General features: G+C 35.3%; 1 protein-coding gene across 1 annotated transcript in view; it reads right to left on the bottom strand.

The window, feature by feature from the left end:
* Sptz (zinc finger FYVE-type containing 26 spastizin) overlaps positions 1 to 20,152 on the bottom strand; it is a 225,939-nt gene that overhangs the window by 21,751 nt on the left and 184,036 nt on the right. The window contains exon 20 of the mRNA XM_090399525.1: positions 623 to 802. Within this exon, the coding sequence (XP_090255651.1) occupies positions 623 to 802 (180 nt within the window). The remainder of the gene's footprint in view (positions 1 to 622; positions 803 to 20,152) is intronic.

Below are 20,152 nucleotides of genomic sequence, written 5' to 3'. Positions count from 1 at the left end.
GGCTCTTTTGTGATTTGCAGTAAGTGGAATGCAAACCATTGGTCTTCGAGCATATAAATCTATGGCATGAAGACAATTTCCAACATTTCCCGTCTCCAGAAAGCAATTCCAAAGTCATGAAATTACGCTTTGAGATACACGACATGCTTGAGCGACAACTTGCTGCATTTGTCCAGCTTCTAATCGACCAATGGCTCTCCAAACGTGGATTCCAGGATATCATGTTGCTCTGCCATTTTTAACAAAATAATGGGTGTTTACAATTTTACAAGTTTACAATTGAAGCGATAATTATGCACTGTGGAAGCGAGCACAACAAGAAACACTTTTATACCCCCCACATGCTTATACAGCTAAGACATGTTTTGACAAGTCTTAACATGATTTTGTAAGCAGTTGTGTGTTATACACTGTTGTATATTAAGAATATTTAAAAATGAATGTGCTACATTTGTAAATTATTTTTATAACTTTATAATTTACAAGAAAATCAAAATATTCCCTAATTGTTTTAAACAGTATACATTGACTAAGAACATGTCTCTGCATTTCAAAACCGGCAAAGTTAGAATAATTCTGAAAAAATAAAACAACAATTTATAAGAAAAAAAATGATTCTTACCTGCCTAGGTTGGATTATAAGTGCTTCAATACATGATGTTAATACCTCATCAAAGTCAAAAATTTCAAAATTGCTTGATTTTATACACTTCATTAATTCAATTATTTCACTGTCTCTCTGCATATAAATCAGCTGTCGTCCAGTTAACTTCAGAACTTCTGTTGCATTTAAACAATATTCCTTCAAAAAACAGCAAAATTTTCGCATAAAGATAATAAACAGTGCTATCATAGTTATGGTGTTGGTGAATCAAAATATAGTTAATACAGCTTAATGGTTTTTAAAGAACAAGTTGATAAATAATACAAGCATACATAATTCTGACATTACCTTCTTATATAAAATTCTGACATGCTGATTTTGGCTTAAAAATGTTGAACCACATCACAGTTTACAAGAAAGCAGTAATGGGCATTTCTCATAAATTGTTCCAAAAATTACTGCTTCTTACTAAACATGAATTTATCAAGCATCGCAAATTAAAAGCACGAAGAACAGGAATAATGCAATAGTTAGGCTAAGACTTTCATTTGTATTTCTGTGCATTGTGAATTTGTCAAATCATTTTTGTGATGTTGGAAGATGATTTATAGCAAGAAACACAATATCAATCTCTGACAAAAATGGTTAAACAAGCCTATTATTTGTATTCTGATTGTCAATTGGGAGATCAATAATTGTGAATTATTGATCAATTTAGAGCAAAGCTAATAATGAATGTAAGCTGCATAATATGCTATGTAAATCTATAGAATGGACGAAAGGAAAGAAGAGCATGTCATTTACTGTTCTCAAGATCTGACAAGAAACAACCGACCATCCTGAAGACTGCATTTCTCATTTTTGTTTAATGGAACAAAAGAAATGTGCACAGATAATAATGAATTAAATTGTATTTAAATATTAGCTTGATGTTTAAATTTAAGCAGGTACACTTGAGAGCTATTTCTGTTTTACAAAAGGAGATTTTTCAAGGAAAAACAAAATTACAATAGAGTATCTACAAATGTCCCAATGGAAGAAGCCAGTGCTACATGGAAAAGTATCGTTTACTTCTGTATATAGGATAAGCAAAAGGAAACAATAATCTCAAGCAAGAAAACCTTCAGTTCTGCTGAGAGAGGGTTTGGGTGACCTTTAAACACACACCCTCAGCAGAACTAAAGATAGTCACCATCAAATGGAAAAGAAGTGGAATCATGGAAGAATTAGGGAAATATTACATTGATATAATTAATGTATTACAAAATTGGGTGAGATTTTTATGATAACACCATCAAATGGAAAAGAAGTGGAACCATGGAAGAATCAGAGCAGTATTACATTGATATAATTAATGTATTACAAAATTGGGTGAGATTTTTATGATAATATCTTACAGACACAAAAAATGAATATAAACTTATTGAATAGCAAGAAACTTCAAGTAGAGTGATTTGGACAAATTTCAAAATGGAAAATTGGATAATGAGACTTGCCTGTAGTCAAAGTAAAGGTTCTGCCATGAAAGAAAGAAGCACAGAAGTTTTTCTAATGGAGAGAGGTTGACAAAGAAAATTATGGCTTGTTGGAGATTTACACAGAGTAAGAAATGAATACCAGATATACAGAAATGTTCTGTAATTACGATTAGGTATTAAAAGACGTACAATTCAAAAGAGAACAAAAAACGGGTCTTGCTTTCCATACCACTTCCACTGGACATGATGTACTCTGGCAAAAAACGACGATGTCATTCATAGAAAACAACAGTTATATAAGAAAATTTAAAGCTGCTGCTAATTTGCTAAAAAACTCAACCCAATGCAATAAAAATCAAGGTTTAATTTTCCATCAAGTGTGGTCAGCTCTAATAAAAAATCTACCTCAATCTGAGCTCGGACTGTATGAACAAGAACACGTGACATCGTCCAGTATTGTTCAACGTCAATAACGTTTTATATCTGCATTCTGTTATTTGAGTTTTATGAATAGTCAGACAGTTATGATTTGTATTTATTAATTCTCTTGTTTAAACTTTAAGTTATACTATTTACCTCCTGAAGATGTAAATCCTATGATTTACGAAACTTGTCGGGAACTATTATTTCAGCGTTTTATATAACTGAATAATAAAAAATAAAAATGTAGTGTAATCACCGAAATATATCTTTTGAACCAATTAGCCACAGAAGTCTAAGCCTGCAATTACAAATTTACGGTGAGTGCTTTTGGCATAAAGTTATACAACTAGAGAAACTACGCATTAAACATCTCAACCTCATTAATCGTCTAATTTTCCTCATCCGATGCAGAGATAACGAAGTCATCCTGAAATTCATCAAAATCAAATGCATATTCCATACAAACAAGGCCTCCAGAATTTATCATAAAATGGAACTATCTTTTCTAAGATAGTTAGAATTACAGTCACTAGAGCTGAATTAGCATTAATTAGTAATAACACTTTTTTTCTTCATAATGAACTGGCTACATCTCTTCCATCCTACCTATGGAACAACATCAATAGTGTTACATTTAACAAAGCAATAGCGATCTCAGAACAGAAGAAACATACATTAATTAATAAGTTCAACGTACTTTTTCAGACGAAGGAAATACATAAAAAAACAACTAGATCGTTCAAAAGTAGTTATTAATCTTTCTTCAAGAGTCCTAACAAAAGAGGAGAATAATCTTTTACTAAAGGGTTTTAACTTCGCCTTAACCCCCCACGTTTCCTTCCAAAAATTGATATCATAGCACATATAGAAAAAGGAATTAGAAATCTACCGGACAACACGGCAGATCTTATCCGTATAGAAAGTACACCTTTACTATTAAAAAACAGATTACCTCGTAGGAATCTACCTTACAATGAATATGTTTGCCTTAAAAAGTTAAAGGATGACAAAAATATTGTCATAATAAAAGCGGATAAAGGCAACGCAACTGAATACAGAATATGATAACAAAATGAAAAGTCTCCTGGAAGATACCAACACCTACAAACCCATAGACAGAGACCCACTTGGCCTACACACAAAAAAAAAAAACAAATGATCTAATAAAAAAAGTGACTCTCTGGATGGAAGAACTTAAAAAATGCTTACAATCAAAACATCCTTTGACACCAAGAATATATGGTGTTCCAAAGATCCATAAGACAGATATACCTTTAAGACCAATAGTAGATGTAAGAGATTCACCGACTTCCAACTTGGCGAAATACCTCACCAACATGATCTCACAACATATAGGAAAAACATCTTCCTTCATAAAAAATAGTAAACATTTCATAGAAAAAGTGAAAGATATACATATTGGTCCAACAGACATCTTAGCAAGTCTTGACATTATCAGCTTGTTTACAAACGTTCCGAGACAAGAAATTTTGAATCTCCTAGAAGACCTCTTCCCTCTGGACATCTTGAATCTTTTTAAACATTCTATAAACAATACTTTTTTCACCTATAAATATAGAATCTGGGAACAAAAAGGACTGGCCATGGGTTCATCATTATCACCGGTATTAGCAAACCTATTTATGGAAAAATTTGAAAACAATGCTCTTAAGAATTACCATAAAAAACCAAAAATATGGCTATGCTATGTGGACGATATTTTCATCATATTCAGTGGAACAACAGATGAACTTATCAATTTCAAAGATTATCTCAACAATTTGCACAACATCATAAAATTCACTTTAGAACAAGAAAAAAATAAAACAACTTCCTTTTTTGGATATTCTATTAGAAGTTAATGAAGAAAGTAAACTCTCCTTCTCAGTATATAGGAAGCTGACAAACACTGGAAGATTTCTAAATGCAACCTCACACCACCATCCTTCACAAAAAATAAGCTTAATTAAAACTCTTCGAGACAGAGCATACAATATTTCCAGCACACAAGAAAGATGTAATGAAGAACTAAAATACTTAACACAAATCCGCCAACAGAATGGATATGAAACAAAAACCATCAAGAGAATCCTTAAAATGCCTCCAGCTAACAACACAATAAAACAGAGGATTACCAAAACGCAATCTCGCTTCCGTATATCAAAAATGTTACAGATTAGCTAGCCAAATTAATGGACAAACACAACATAAAAGCAGCCTTCCTGCCTATGGAAAAAATCTCAAGATTACTACATCCACCAAAACCACCTCGTCATCCGCTTAAAAAACCAGGAGTTTACAAAATCCATTGCTCTTGCGGGATTTGCTACGTAGGACAGACAGGAAGATCTGGAGAAATACGCATGGCTGAACACCAAAAAGACGTACAATACAAAAGAGAACAAAAAACGGGTGATGCTTTCCATACCACTTCCACTGGACAAGATGTACTCTGGGAAAAAACGGTGATGTCATACACAGAAAACAACAGTTATATAAGAAAATTTAAAGAAGCTGCTAATATGCTAAAAAACCCAACCTAATGCAATAAAAATCAGGTTTAATTCTCCATCAAGTGTGGTCAGCTCTAATAAAAAATCTACCCTAATCTGAGCTCGGACTGTACGAACGAGAACAAGAACACGTGACATCGTCCAGTATTGTTCAACGTCAATAACGTTATATATCTGCATTCTGTTATTTGAGTTTTATGAATAGCCAGACGGTTATGATTTGTATTTATTAATTCTCTTGTTTAAACTTTAAGTTATACTATTTACCCCCTGAAGATGTAAATCCTACGATTTACGAAACTTGTCGGGAACTATTATTTCGGTGTTTTATATAACTGAATAATAAAAAAAAAAATGTGGTGTAATCACCAAAATATATCTTTTGGATGATTAGGTAATCGAGTACTGATGTTTGTTTGGATTAACATGATTGGTTATGATTGTGTAGCATGGGGTGCCTGACCTAGAATCATATATGATTAATATAAATGATGTGCATGCATTAGTCCAGCATTAAAGACACAGGCGTGCTGCAACAGAAATATGCATTGCCAAGTGTGTCACAGTTTGAAAAAGGTTTGAGAACCACTGGAAAAGAGTACACAAATATTATTGGAGGAAATTAAAAAAAAAAATGAATGTTTTAAAACAAGAATCACATTTCAGAGATTCAGTTGTCTGTAAGGATCAAAATATCAGGACCTCTTTAACTTCCTGGCTGAAGTCAGGAAGTTAAAGAGGAAGTTCTGGAAAAGAAGAAATAACACTGAAAGTTCTTGGCAAGTCAGTCAGTAGGTTTCTTGAGAGAACATAGAGAAAAATTTAGGTCAGTAAAACATGAATAAAAGTAGATAAATATTCTGGCGGTTATCTTTCTTATTAGACCTTATGAGATTTTTATGAGAAGTGAGTTCTTTCTTATGAGAAATAAGACAGGACTGGACTCTGGTGGCACATAAGTCCACTAGATGATCCCACTGGAGAATAATAAAATGAGTGTTTAAGAATATTTAATCATTGCAAGGTTTGTTAAATGAAGAGGAGGAACTGATTGCATTGTCATCAAATCAAATCAAACTATGGATTTGATTTGAGGTTAAAAAGAGAGGTCATTAATGTATAGGAGGATGGGTGTAAGCTAAAGCAGAGAGTGCTGGGGAAACTTGGAAATGATGAGAAATCCAAAGAGAAAAAGTCATCCACCTACAATACGAGAGTAGTCTGAAAAGTTCTCGGCCTAACAGGGAAAAAACGAATTTATAATTTCAAAATTATTTTTATTTTTCAACATAATCTCTATTAAAACTAATACATTTATTCCAGTGATGCTCCAGCACCATTATCCCATCCCTATAGTGGTTCTCAGTAAGATCTGCAAAATACCCCTCTACAGCTGCAATCACCTCTTGATTTGAAGAAAAACGCTGCCCAGCGAAGAAGAGTTTTAGTTTTGGGAAGAGATAGAACTCAGAAGGAGCCAAATCTGAGAAATAGGATGGATGTTCCAACAATTCATAGTGCAGATCCTTTAATTTTCCCATTGCCAAAACACCTTTGTGGGCAGTTGCATTGTCCTGATGAAAGACAATTTTTTTTCTTCTGCAAGCCGGGGTTTCAACATTCGATCTCCTGATGCATTGCTACAAAGTAACAACGTTACTCGGACTTTGCTTGCTTTAAATCCACTTGCTTTTTTCTCAAACTTGGCGATGCAAGTTTGACTAGACATTTTCTTCCAAAACAATCGTGTTTCGTCAGCATTAAACACTTGATCAGGACAATATCCACCATCTTCAATAATTTTGGTTAACTTCTCTTGAAAATTTTTGGCTGCTTCTTCATCTGCTGCTGCAACCTCGCCTGTAATCTTAACGTTATGAAGTGCATTCCTTTTTAAAAACCCGGTTTACCATCCTTTGCTAGCCGAAAATTCTTTATCAGCCTGGGAAGCGAAAGTAGACGGCTCCAATTGCTTCATCTGTTCATAAAACCGAAGAGCTTTTTGTTTAATTAAATAACCCTTATAGGAATTCTTCTTTGAGTTAATTCTTCAATCCAAATTACGAGTGCTCGTTCCGTGTTTTCTAATAAAGCATCTCTTGAGTACGATGATAATTTGGCATTTAGTTTTGTGCCAGAAATGACAGATTTTCTTATTGCGACTTCTAGATTCGCCTAAATTAAAATGTTTACCAATCACTGTAGATCCTTCTCCTTTTGCTAAACGATCTAAAATTCTAATTTTCATTTCCAAAGAAAAGCAATTTCTTTGGTGCTTTTTTCCTCCATTGGGTCAAATTTAATTAATTATTAATTAATAAAAAATCAGCTAAATTAACAATTAATTATTAATGAATACATTACAAAATAACTAATGATAGAATGACTTGTAATTTCAGATGGATGCTTATGACAGATGTACCAACTTAGAAAAAAAAAATCTTGCTGATAGTAGTGTTGCCATCTATGGTCGAGAACTTTTCAGACTACCCTTGTGCATAATCATCAACTAAAGAGTAAGCTGACAATTCCCAACTGTAAAGGGCAGAAAGCAAGAATGTAAGATGGTAGTTGATAAGGAAGCTACTATATCAGATCCAATATAATGCACTGAAAATATGATAAGCAACCACAAGTTTCTCCAACCTTTTCCATTGGTTTGTCCCAAGGTGGGTAAAGTTACCTAGATCTGCTATGTAATAACAATGTGAATTCATATTGCTGATCACTAATTAACTGCAGGCCTCTAGGTAGTGCAGCTGCTGTTGATGACCTTCTCCAATTGTTTTCAAGAGAAATGAGATGAGAGCAATGGGATAACAGTTTGACAGCTTTTATATTTTTCAGGGATGGACTGAATTTAGACATGCTTACATGATATTTGGTAAATATCAGATGGGTATGACAGCTTCAATAGGTGATATAAGACGGACATTAATTCTGAAGCACAAATTTTCAGCATAATTAGAGGCGATACAGTGTTAACTAGGAGACTAATACCGATATCCATAATACTGTGGATTTTCTGTTGTTTTCCTGATAAACATAGGAAACATTCAGTGAGTTTGGTACCATAGAAGGCAGTTTCTTTGGTCATCTTCAAAAGTTGAAAGGAAAGACTCATCACATGGTTGCCCTTATCTTTGTATGATTTTACTATGGTAAAATCACTATAAGGCCCGAATTAGCAGAATTGACACCAGAAGGCAAGTTTTCTGCATGTAGCCCATTCCAAATCTGATTTGAATTTGTTTTTTATTTTATTTTTTATACATACAGTTTGTTAGATGCATTAATAAACTGGACACTAGTCTGCACACACACACACACGAATTGGACCTATCTGACTGAGTAGATAGCATCCTGCTCTCTAGAATAGATTCAAATTCCACTGTCATATGAATGCTTAAATTTCTTTAGATTAGGGGTTCTCAACATGGTGTATGCATATTCCTCGGGTAAAATGTTTGGGGGGTATGCTGTGAGAGCTCAAAAGTCACTAAGTTGGTGACTAAATTAATCAGTATCAACACTGATACTGATTATTTTTTGAGAACTGAGTGACGAAGCGTGCTGCTGTAGTTCATGTTTATACACGACTGTCAATCCACCCTCCCCAAATGGCTGATCACAAAGTCAAAACATCCATTCTAAGTGAGTGAATTGTGCCTTCTTCTGCTCTATGTATTTGTTGTGATTTTTTTCACTTGCTGTACTCAAAATTATTTTTAGTCTTCAGTTTACTGTGAAGTTAAATGAACATGTTTTAAAGTGCCTTGAAACATGGATAATTAAGAAATGTAACATGGAGCTGGAGCTGATTACTTCTACATTTACAACTACGTTATCATCAAATGTGAGTAAAGAAGTGGATTGCAGTTATTCAATGTAGCCCCGGTTTGTCATACAAGTGGATGAGTTGACAGATGTAGTTGGGCTCGCTCAATTACTTGTTTTTGTGCATGGAAAATTCCAGGATGAGATATATTTTGTAAGCCTCTCAAAACTTCTACTACAGGTGAGGTTATTTTTTTATATGATTGATTCACTTTTTGCCAAAAACAACCTTGAATGAAAAAATTGCATTTCTGTATATACTGATGGAGCAAAAGCAATGAGTGGTTATATCACAGGACTAGCAGGTCGTATAAAACAAGTTGCATCAGAATGTAAGTTCACTCACTGTTGTCTTCACCATGAAGCGCTGATAGCTAAATTTCTCAGTATCAACACTGATACTGATTATTTTTTGAGAACTGAGTGACGAAGCGTGCTGCTGTAGTTCATGTTTATACACGACTGTCAATCCACCCTCCCCAAATGGCTGATCACAAAGTCAAAACATCCATTCTAAGTGAGTGAATTGTGCCTTCTTCTGCTCTATGTATTTGTTGTGATTTTTTTCACTTGCTGTGCTCAAAATTATTTTTAGTCTTCAGTTTACTGTGAAGTTAAATGAACATGTTTTAAAGTGCCTTGAAACATGGATAATTAAGAAATGTAACATGGAGCTGGAGCTGATTACTTCTACATTTACAACTACGTTATCATCAAATGTGAGTAAAGAAGTGGATTGCAGTTATTCAATGTAGCCCCGGTTTGTCATACAAGTGGATGAGTTGACAGATGTAGTTGGGCTCGCTCAATTACTTGTTTTTGTGCATGGAAAATTCCAGGATGAGATATATTTTGTAAGCCTCTCAAAACTTCTACTACAGGTGAGGTTATTTTTTTATATGATTGATTCACTTTTTGCCAAAAACAACCTTGAATGAAAAAATTGCATTTCTGTATATACTGATGGAGCAAAAGCAATGAGTGGTTATATCACAGGACTAGCAGGTCGTATAAAACAAGTTGCATCAGAATGTAAGTTCACTCACTGTTGTCTTCACCATGAAGCGCTGATAGCTAAATTTCTCCTAATGATTTAAAAAGAATTCTGGATGAAAGTGTACAAATGATTAATTTCATCAAAACCCGACCATTGAAGTCTCAACTTTTTCAATTATCTGTGAAGAAATGGGTAGCCAGCATAAGAGATTGCTGCTTCACACAAAAGTACATTGGTTGTCACAAGGAAATGATCTTTGCTGTTTATTTGAACTCCACAATGAAGTATGCCATTTTTTCATGGACCACGAGTTGACTTTTTTTGAGAATACAAGACTTAGAATGGCTTCTACAGTTACATATTTAGCTGACTAAATATTTTTGAAAAAATGAATATTTGGAACTTATCATTGCAAGGAGACAATGCTGATGTGTTCTATGTTGAGAAGAAAACAGAGGCCATGGTAAAAAAAAAAAATTATCTCTGGGAAAACAGAATTAAGAGGGACAACTGTGACCAGTTTCAGCAACTAGATTCATTTCTTAAAGAAAATAACCAAATGACTGCACACAACAAATAATCGTTCACTTAAGCATTCTTAAAACTTTTATAAGGTATTATTTTCTACCCCCCCCCCCCCCCCCCCCGATGAAATGCAAGAATGGATTCGAGACCTCTTCATATTTGACTTGATAAAATGTAAGCTTCCATTGTCCAATAAAGAAGAGTTGATTGAGATATCTTGTGACAGTATCTTAAAAAGCATTCATTCCAAAAAGCCAATGATTAGTTTTTGGATTGGAACGGAGAAGGAATATCCGACTTTATCAAAAATTGCAGTCAAATATTTGTTACCTTTCACAACAAACTTGCTTATGTGAAATTGATTTTTCATCTTTAACTGTTTTAAAAATAAATATAGAAACAGGCTGGATGTCGATACTGATTTGTGACTCTACCTTAGCAAGATAACCCCAACCAATGATGAACTGTGCAAGCGTAAACAAGCACAACCATCTCACCGATTACCCAGTAAAATGTTTATAATTTTATAAGATTTGTTAAATTGTTTATGTCACTCTTTGAGTTTATTGATATATGTAATTTATGAATGCAAAATTTAATCTGTATATATATGTTTAATTTTATTTCCGTTTGAGGTTATAGGTTGAGTTCGAGGTTATATCGTAGTGAGTAGTGTTCGTGCAAGCTCCTGATAAGATAAGTATTATCTTCAGTTATCGTTGATAAAATTACTTAATATTGCATAATTTTGTTTGCCTTGCGTATTTTAGTGCGTCTGTTTGTGTGTTTTTGGTGTGTTATAACTTATAATTTGATAAAACACGTTGCAAATAAGTATGGCACTGTATGAAGGAAAATGGTGGCCAGTAATGATGGTTCACCATCTTTATCAAATAACGGTAGTATAAAAGAAATGAGTCAGTGTACTAGCTGTGAAATGTACGTTTTGCGGAGTGCGGTCGGAGTGTGGTTAGAAGATAATAAAGGATTGAATGTGTGTAGAAAATGTAGGGAGAATGAGGAATTGAAATGTATTTCGGATCGTGAGTGTGATATTTTTGTCAAACTTCAGAATGAAGAAAATAGGGATATGACAAGATACGGCAAGGTTGTACATGAGAATTGTGAGAGTGTGAATATAGAAAGTGTGAAGGATAGTATTAATGATTTTTCAGAGAATAAAAAAGATGAGATAGATACATTAAGTGAGATCGCGTTGTTGAATGGTGTGATAGAAAGGGCAAAACAGCAGCTAGAGTGCATGAACAAAAGTCGACTGAATGAACCAACCAATAATAAAAGGTATGACAGGAAAAATAGACGTATGAATGTGAACATGAACAAAATGAAGGATAGAGTGCTATATGGAGACTCGTTAGTACGAGGTGTGTTAGTAGAGGATTTGACAAAATCGTACCAACCTAGTGCAACCATAAAGGATGTAACTGAGTCTATTAGAGAGCAAAAGGAAAAGGTGAAAGAAATGATTGTTGTGGCAGGTACGAATGATTTGAAAGGAGATAAAATGGAAATTATAGAAGACCTGAATGAATTGTTTGAGGTAGCAAAAGAAAAGAGTGAGAGAGTTAGAATGATTAGTCTTTTGCCATGGTATGACAGTGAAATGTTTAAAAGGAGGGCCATAATTGCGAATGACTTTATGCGTGGGTTATGTATGACGAGTGGTGTGGAATTTGTGGACGTGTGGAGTGAGTTTGATGGGCGAAAGGATCTGTATAAGATGGATGGCTTGCATTTGAATGGTTACGGTATAAGAAGACTTGAGAAAGTGTTACTGAATGTAGTGGATGTGCCAATTCAGGGAAACTAGATTTGTTAAGGGGGGGGGTAGATATACAGTCCTTAGGGAGGCAGTTGAATGAATGAATATAATATGCCAGAGCAAATAAGGACAACAAATCAGAGTGGGATAGTTAATATAAGGCATCAAGGTAGGGTTGGGGCTAATGGGGGTCTTAAATTCATGTACACTAATACTATAAGTATTAGGAACAAGAAGGAAGAGTTTTTGGCCATGGTTGGCACTTCCAGACCATAGGTTATTGGTATTAGTGAGACATGGCTGACTGTAGATGATATAGCCAGTGGGATTGAATGTGATGCGTATAGTGTGTTCGGGAATGACAGAGAGAATAAAATGGGGGAGGAGTATTGCTGATGAGCTCCAGCCAAGGAGAATAGAAGTTGAATTGCAGGATAGAGAAAAGAGCACATTTGAGGCCATTTGGTGTGAGATTGTGGATAGCAGAACTAAATATACAATTGGGTGCTGCTATAGACCAAGTGATGGAAAAGATGGTGGTGACAGTATGCACAAGCAAATAGAAGAAATGAGTGGAAGGAGGATGATTATTATGGGAGATTTCAATTATGGTTGCATTGATTGGAGTGAGGAGAGGACACATGGGAGGAAGGAATTGGATTTTATGCGGTTATTAAGGGATAACTATCTGCGACAGCATGTAATGGAAAATACTAGGGGTCAGAGAGTGCTTGACCTAGTAATTACATCTGAGGATTTGGCTGTAACAAATATGACCATATTGCTACCAATTGGTGAGAGTGATCATAGGGTCTTGACTTGGGAGGTGGCTAAAGGTGTAATCAATTAAGACAGGGTACATGTGGAATTATTGGGCTGGAAAGTATGATAAGCTTAGGAGTTTGATTGGTTCTGTGCCATGGCATGTACAACTGCAAGGACTAGAAGTTGATAGTGCATGGGAGGTAGTTAAGAAGTGCTTGCATGAAGCAATGGCTGACTGTATACCTAGAGTCCGAATAATAAATCAAGTAGGGGTTAAATGGATGAATAACACCATTAAGCTTGAGCTGCAAAAAAAGAAACAACTATGGAGGGAATTTAAGGAGAAAGGTGACCAGCAGGCACATGAACGGTATAAAGCGCAGGCCAGAAAGGTGACGAGTGTGGTAAGAAAAGCAAAAAAGGATTACGAAAGAACATTGGCCATGCAGGCTAAAGAGAATCCTAAACAGTTTTTTAGATATGTAGCAAGTAAAAGGAAAAATGTACATGGCAGAATGATTTTAAAGAATGCCGATGGTAGGGAGGTAACTGAATCAGTTGAGATAGTTGAGTTACTGAGTGAGCGCTTTGCAAGAATATATCATCCAGGTGGTGACATTGCAGAAACGAATAAACCAGTAGATTATATGGGAATTGTGGTGAATGAAGTGGAGGTGAGTAGTCTATTGCATAACCTCAATGTCAATACATCTGTGGGATTGGATGGTATACCAGCTCGTGTTGTACGAGAAGCAGCTAAAGAATTGTCAGTACCCTTGACCATTTTGTTTAATTTGAGTCTCGAGTCTGGGTTAGTCCTGAGCGGGTGGAAAGAGGGGAAAATAGTTCCACTGCATAAAGGTGGTTCCAAGACTGCTGTTGTAAATTACCGATCGATTAGCATATCAGGAATCATTGTCAAGGTCTTAGAGAAATTAGTCAAGAAAAGAATACAGGATTGGATAGATGAAAATGGGATATTGTATGGGGGACAACATGGTTTTGTGAAGGGTAGATCATGCCTCAGTAACTTGCTCACATTTTATAACAGAGTGATGGCTGAACTGGATAGGGGTAATGGGTTTACAGTGATACTACTGGACCTTGCCAAGGCCTTTGATAGGATACCACATGGAACCCTAATCAGTAAACTGGAGGGGATAGATATAGGGTTGGTGAGATGGATAGGAGAGTGGTTTATTCAGGAGTGGAGTCTAAAAGACGTCTTGTGACTAGTGGAGTGCCGCAGGGCTCTGTTCTTGGACCACTGCTTTTCAATTTGTTCATCAATGATATTGGAAAGGATTTGAGAGGAAGTGTTCACTTGTTTGCTGATGATGCAAAGTTGGGTAGAGCAATTTGTGAGTGCACAGGATGTCAAAATTTTACAGGATGATTTGGATAGTTTGGAGGACTGGGCTAGGAAAAATGGATGTCAATTTAATGTGGCAAAGTGTAAGGTTATGCACTTTGGGGTGAAAAAAATAGCAGCAGTATATCGCATTGGTGGAACTGTACTCCAAGAGATTGATGAGGCCAGGGATTTGGGAGTGCTGGTGGATAGGGAGCACATTGCAAAAGTGACTAAAACAGCTCACCAAATCACTTGGCTTCTGAAAAATACTTTAACATGCAGAGACAAACAAGTTGTTGTTCCTCTGTATCAAGCCTTGATAAGACCCGACCCCATCTGGACTTCGGTGCCCAGTTATGGGCACCAGGGTTTCTTCGTGATGGGGAGGAAGTGGAGAGGGTCCAGAGAACAGTGACCAAGATGATAGCAGGTCTGTGGAATGAACCTTATGAGAATAGGTTGAGGATTTGTGGGTTGCAGAAATTGGACGATAGGCGAAGGAGGGGTGATATGATTGAGACATTCAAATTACTGAAGGGTTTTTATAAGATTGATCCAGAAGATATTTTTGAAAATATGACTGGTGGTGGGAGAATAAGGGGCCATGCATGGAAGCTGGGTAAGAGCGTGGTTGACAAGGGTGTTAGAGCTAGGTTTTTTACTTGGAGAGTGGTGAATGAGTGGAATAAGCTTCCAGAGTCTGTTGTGGGTGCTACGACCGTGAATGAATTCAAGGCAAGGTATGATAGATACTGTGTGAATGTTGAATAGTTGTTCTTGACATGATGTTAGGGCCTCCCTCGATGAGTCTGTCAACTCCTTGGAGTTTCCCAGAACAATAATAATAATATCTATCTATCTATCTATCTATCTATCAAGGGGTATGCCAGTTACATACACATTTCCAGGAGGTACGTGAAGCATAAAAGGTTGAGAACCACTGCTTTAGATCATAGACAGTTTTCACTGCCCAGTTCATGTGAGATAACCCTTCTTACTGGAGCCTCAAGTGGTTTGAAAAAGTACAATGTTTGGTTTCTAGAGCAGGGTTTTTGGGATTACCTAACCTGTAGCCACTCACTATAACAAATCCAGGAACCAGAGGAAAAAATATTCCTTACAGTGCAAGATCTACTACATTGAATTTAAGGAAAAAGACTAATTTCTAGCTCCCCCAAACTTCATTCTCCTATGAACAAATGAACAAAAAGAAATGGCGGGAAACAGAAAAAAAGGAAATCTAGAAAAATACAACAAAGGACTGTAAGGAACCAGACACAGAGAAGAACACAAAACATGAAAAAGTACAAATGTAAACAATGATGACAAACACAGAAGAAAGAACTAGAAGAGTATGAAATTATCAAAATGAAAATTCATAATTAATGTTTAAATTTTGAAATGTTATGTTAGCTTAAATTAATATCACTTAACTCTTCACAATAAATTAAATAATAAACTTATAATAAACTAAATATGTGCAGTCTATGAACATGCCAAAAATGAGAAAGTACGATATGGTGCTGGATGGAAAGACCCCTGAGCCTGAAGGCATCCAACATGCAACTGGGGAAGAACAGAGGGCTTCCACAAGTAGAACTAGTTTTTATGATGTGTCCAGGTCAAACCTGGAAGGAAGCATGGTCACAGATGTTGCTGGTTGGAAAAGGGAGGCTCCCTGTTTCACAAAAAACCACAGGATTGGAACGTGGAATGTTAGAAGTACGAACCAAGGTAAGCTGAAAATAATAAAGATGGAAATGGAGCGCAAGAAGCTGGATATATTGGGAATAAGTGAACTTAGATGGACAGGAATGGGCCATTTTCAGCTCCATTTTGTCTCTTCTCAGGACATGAAACAAGTCGAAAAAATGGAGTATCTTTCTTACTCAGGAAAAAGATGGCTAGGTATGTATTGGGTTATAATCCAGTGAGTGACAGGAAAGGAGGTCATGTTCATTGAATGTCCAATGAATATGACCATCATTCAGGTTTATGCACCTACTACAGAGACATCAGAAGAAGACATTGAAGAATTTTATGGCAAGTTACAAGAAGTGATAGATGCAGCACCAAAGTGAGATTTATGGCTACTTATTGGAGATTTTAATGCAAAAGTGGGAGAGACTGAGGAACAAGGAATAACAGGTCATTTTGGTTTAGGTATTTGTAACACTGCAGGAAAGAGACTAGTTGAGTTTTGTGCAGAGAATTCTTTGTTTGTTGCTAACACCTGATGGACAACACAGAAATCAAATTGACTATATACTTGGACAAAGAAGATGGAGAAGTGAAATTCAGTCTGTCAAGACTTTTCCAGGTGCACACTGTGAACAGACCATCAGTTATTAGTGGCTACAATACATGTGAAACTACAGAAACTGAAAACAACACAAATGTCTATCAGATACGATCTTGGAAACATACCAGCTGAATACAATATTAGCATACAGAACAGATTCAACACACTCGATTTGTGTGAAAGAGATGAACTATGGGAAGAGATTAAAGGTATAATTAAAACAGAAGCAAAGAAGAATATTCCAACAGTTTGTAAGAAGTCCAAATGGCTGTCAGAAGATGCCATCAAAACTGCTCAGGAAAGGAGGAAAATGAAGGCCACAGGAAATTTGCAGGAAGTACGGCATTTTAATGCAGAGCTTCAACGACAAGCTAGAAGAGATAAGGAAAAATACTTTAACCAGGAATGCCAACAAATAGAAGACCAAAACAAGAAAGGAAAAACAAGAGATCTTTTCAAAAAGATCAGAGAACTAACAGGGAAATTTAGTGCCAAGATGACAGTATTGAGAAGTAAACACAAAGGATATCTTACAGAAGCTGCAGGCATCAAAGAAAGATGGAAAGAGTAGACAGAAGCCCTTTACAGAAAGGACTCCAAAATTACTGAGAAATTTGAAGAGCAGGATTATACACAGGAGCCAGTACCACTGGAGAGTGAAGAGAGGTGGCGGGCACTGCAACAGCTATCCAGTAAGAAAGCACCAGGAGGAGATGGAATACCCATTGAGCTGCTCAAAGCCCTGGGAGAAGAGGCAGTTAAAATTTTAACAGCTCTATGTCAGCGAATCTGGATCACAACTACATGGCCTAATGCAGGTATGTTCAACTCGTCGATTGTGGAGCGATTTTTTTGGATTCCTTCTTACTTACAAATCTCTTGTGGATTCATTCTTACAAATTTAATTAAAACTGAAAACATAATATTTTATTTATCATTATTTTGTATTATTTTTAATTTGCTTTAAGTGTATTGCTATTGTTTATTTTTCATTAAAATTGTCAAATCAGTAATTTTCTTATAAGCCCAGGTGAATGAATTAATTTGGATCAGTGGAAGTCAAACAGCGAGCCGAGTGAATAAGATTATAAGCAAAGTGTAAAAACTCAATTGTACCTTAAATATTCCAAAGCACATTACATCGATTTTTTTACTTAGGTGAATATTGTAAAAAAATAAACTTTGCTTGCCTCGGTATAGTTTGTATTACATGTTTTTATAAATAACTCTTTTGAAGCTAACTGTATATACTGCTTTAATAAGAATATGTTAGAGTGTTAAAATCAAAGGCAATGTTTTTGTCGCCGAAGCTGTACATGGCGGCATTAGAAAGATTGTTATTGAAACTTGTATATATGAGAAAGGCTTGCAGGCTCTAAGTGTAAACATCTCTGAAGTCAGTCAGAAAGAGTTCAAACAACTCTTCTATGGCCGGCAACTTACAATCAAAAGAAAGCAGAGGAGAACAAAAGGCATGCTGAACTTGAAACTTAAGATGAAAGACTCATACTGATTCTTTGGGGATTGCCAAACTTCATGCGAGGTCTCAGAGGAGGCCTAATAAAAAGAGACTGAAGCAAGCAGAAGGGGGGAGGGGTCCTGGTTCCAGAATTGCTGTCAGAGAGGAGGCCGCCTGGTCTAGAGTCACCGTCAGAGAGACTGCCCGGATCCACGTTGCTTGAGAGAGGAGTTCCCCCCAGAAAGGAGCTTCTCGGTTCGAGACGTCGCTAGAGAGAGACCATTTCTAGGTTTCAAGTTGGCGAAAGGAAGAGTTCCAATTGCCGGAGAAAAGTTTCCAGGCCAGGTTAATGTCAGACATTCACCAGTGTGTTGCATTTTTATTACAATTTGATGAATCAAACGACTTCACTGATATTGCTCAGTTAATGGTATTTCAAGATTATTCAAGTAAAGAAGAACTTTTGAAAATTATACCATTATTGGGAAGGACTAGGTCTCTCCTAGTCCTTTTTTTTTTTCAAATGCCAAAAGACATTTTTTTTGGCATTTGATGAATTTGTGAAACAACACAAACTTCCGCTTTTTAAACTTTTGTCTATTACTACTGTTGGTGGTCCTGCAATGATAGGTAATAAATCAGGATTCATTTCATTATGTAAAAACGATGACAAATATCCAGATTTTTTAACGTACCACTGTATTATTCACCAACAAGTACTGTGTAGTAAAAGATTAAACACAAAAGATGTTTAGGATATTACATTTAAAATTGTAAATTCTGTTCGAGGAAAAGCCCTGCAACAGCGGTTATTTAAATTATAAGCAGATGATGATGATAGGGAACTTCTGTTGTAAAATAATGTTCGCTGGCTCAGCAAAAGTCAATTTTTAGAAAGATTTCTTGTATTAATTAACGATATATAAAATTTTCTTGATGAAAAGGGAGATATTTATCCACAATTGAGTGATAAAAGATGGTTGTTACACTTATCATTTTTAGTAGATTTCTGTACGAAATTAAGCAATTTAAATTTAGAGTTACAAGGCAGAGAAAAAAATTGAATTGACGTGTTAAGTTCAATAAAAACTTTCCAACAATGCTTACTTTTATTAAAGAAACATATAAATGATCGCGAATTTAAATATCTCCTATATTTCTTAAAATTTTTTGAACAAAATCAAGAAATGCTTCGTTATGATTTAGAAGAATTTATTCATGAAATAGAATTAGTTGAGGAAGAAATAAATTCAAGATTTAAAGATTTTAATAAAACTGAAATGATTGTATCTTTTACCAATAATCCATTTCAAGAAAACTTGAACATCATAGAAATTTCAAATAAAATTAGTGGGCTGTTTGATATAAACCAAGCTGAAGTAGAACTTGAGATAATAAACAATCAGAATAGTTTACATTTAATATCAATAAACAATGAAATCATTTGAAGTATGTACATGAAAAATTCCCAATATTAACTGATATTGCACGAAAAATTCTGTCGCATTTCGGATCGACATACTTGTCAGAATCTGCTTTTTCAAATATGACTGTCATAAAAAATCAATTAAGAAACCAAATTACAAATAATCATTTGGATGATTGTCTGCGATTGGCCACTTCTTCATATCAACTTGACTATGAAAATATTGCGAGGTTCATCAAACAATGACAAATTTCACATTAACTTTTTTTTTTTTTTTTTTTTTTAAATCAACCAGCATTTCCTGTAACTTGTGAGTTTGTAATCAATCTGTTGTTTTTTCTAACTTCGGTTTTCCAAAACAGAGAAATAAATATTTTATTCCAATATATTTATATATTTTTTTTGTTATATTAAAATATTTGTTGTATTAAAATAATTAAAAGTGATAAATACATTTTTAAATACACAAATAAAGTTTTTAGTAGTTTAATTTTAGTTGTCTATTTGTGCGTAATCAGATGTCAGGTTGGGAGAACGTGATCTATATAAGAGAGTAGATCGCCGAATAATTTTTTTTATAGAAAAGTAGCTCGTGTAGTAAAAAAGTCGAACACCACTGGCCTAGGGAATGGAAAAAATCAGTTTATATACCTTTATTGAAGAAAAGCGATGCAAAAGAGGGCGAA

This window comes from Typopeltis vanoorti, chromosome 10, assembly GCF_054136105.1.
Source record: "Typopeltis vanoorti isolate ZY-2024b chromosome 10, IOZ_Tvanoo_1.0, whole genome shotgun sequence".
Lineage (NCBI taxonomy): Eukaryota > Metazoa > Arthropoda > Arachnida > Uropygi > Thelyphonidae > Typopeltis > Typopeltis vanoorti.
Note: the sequence above shows the minus strand (reverse complement) of the source record. Positions and strands in the feature narration are given on the sequence as shown.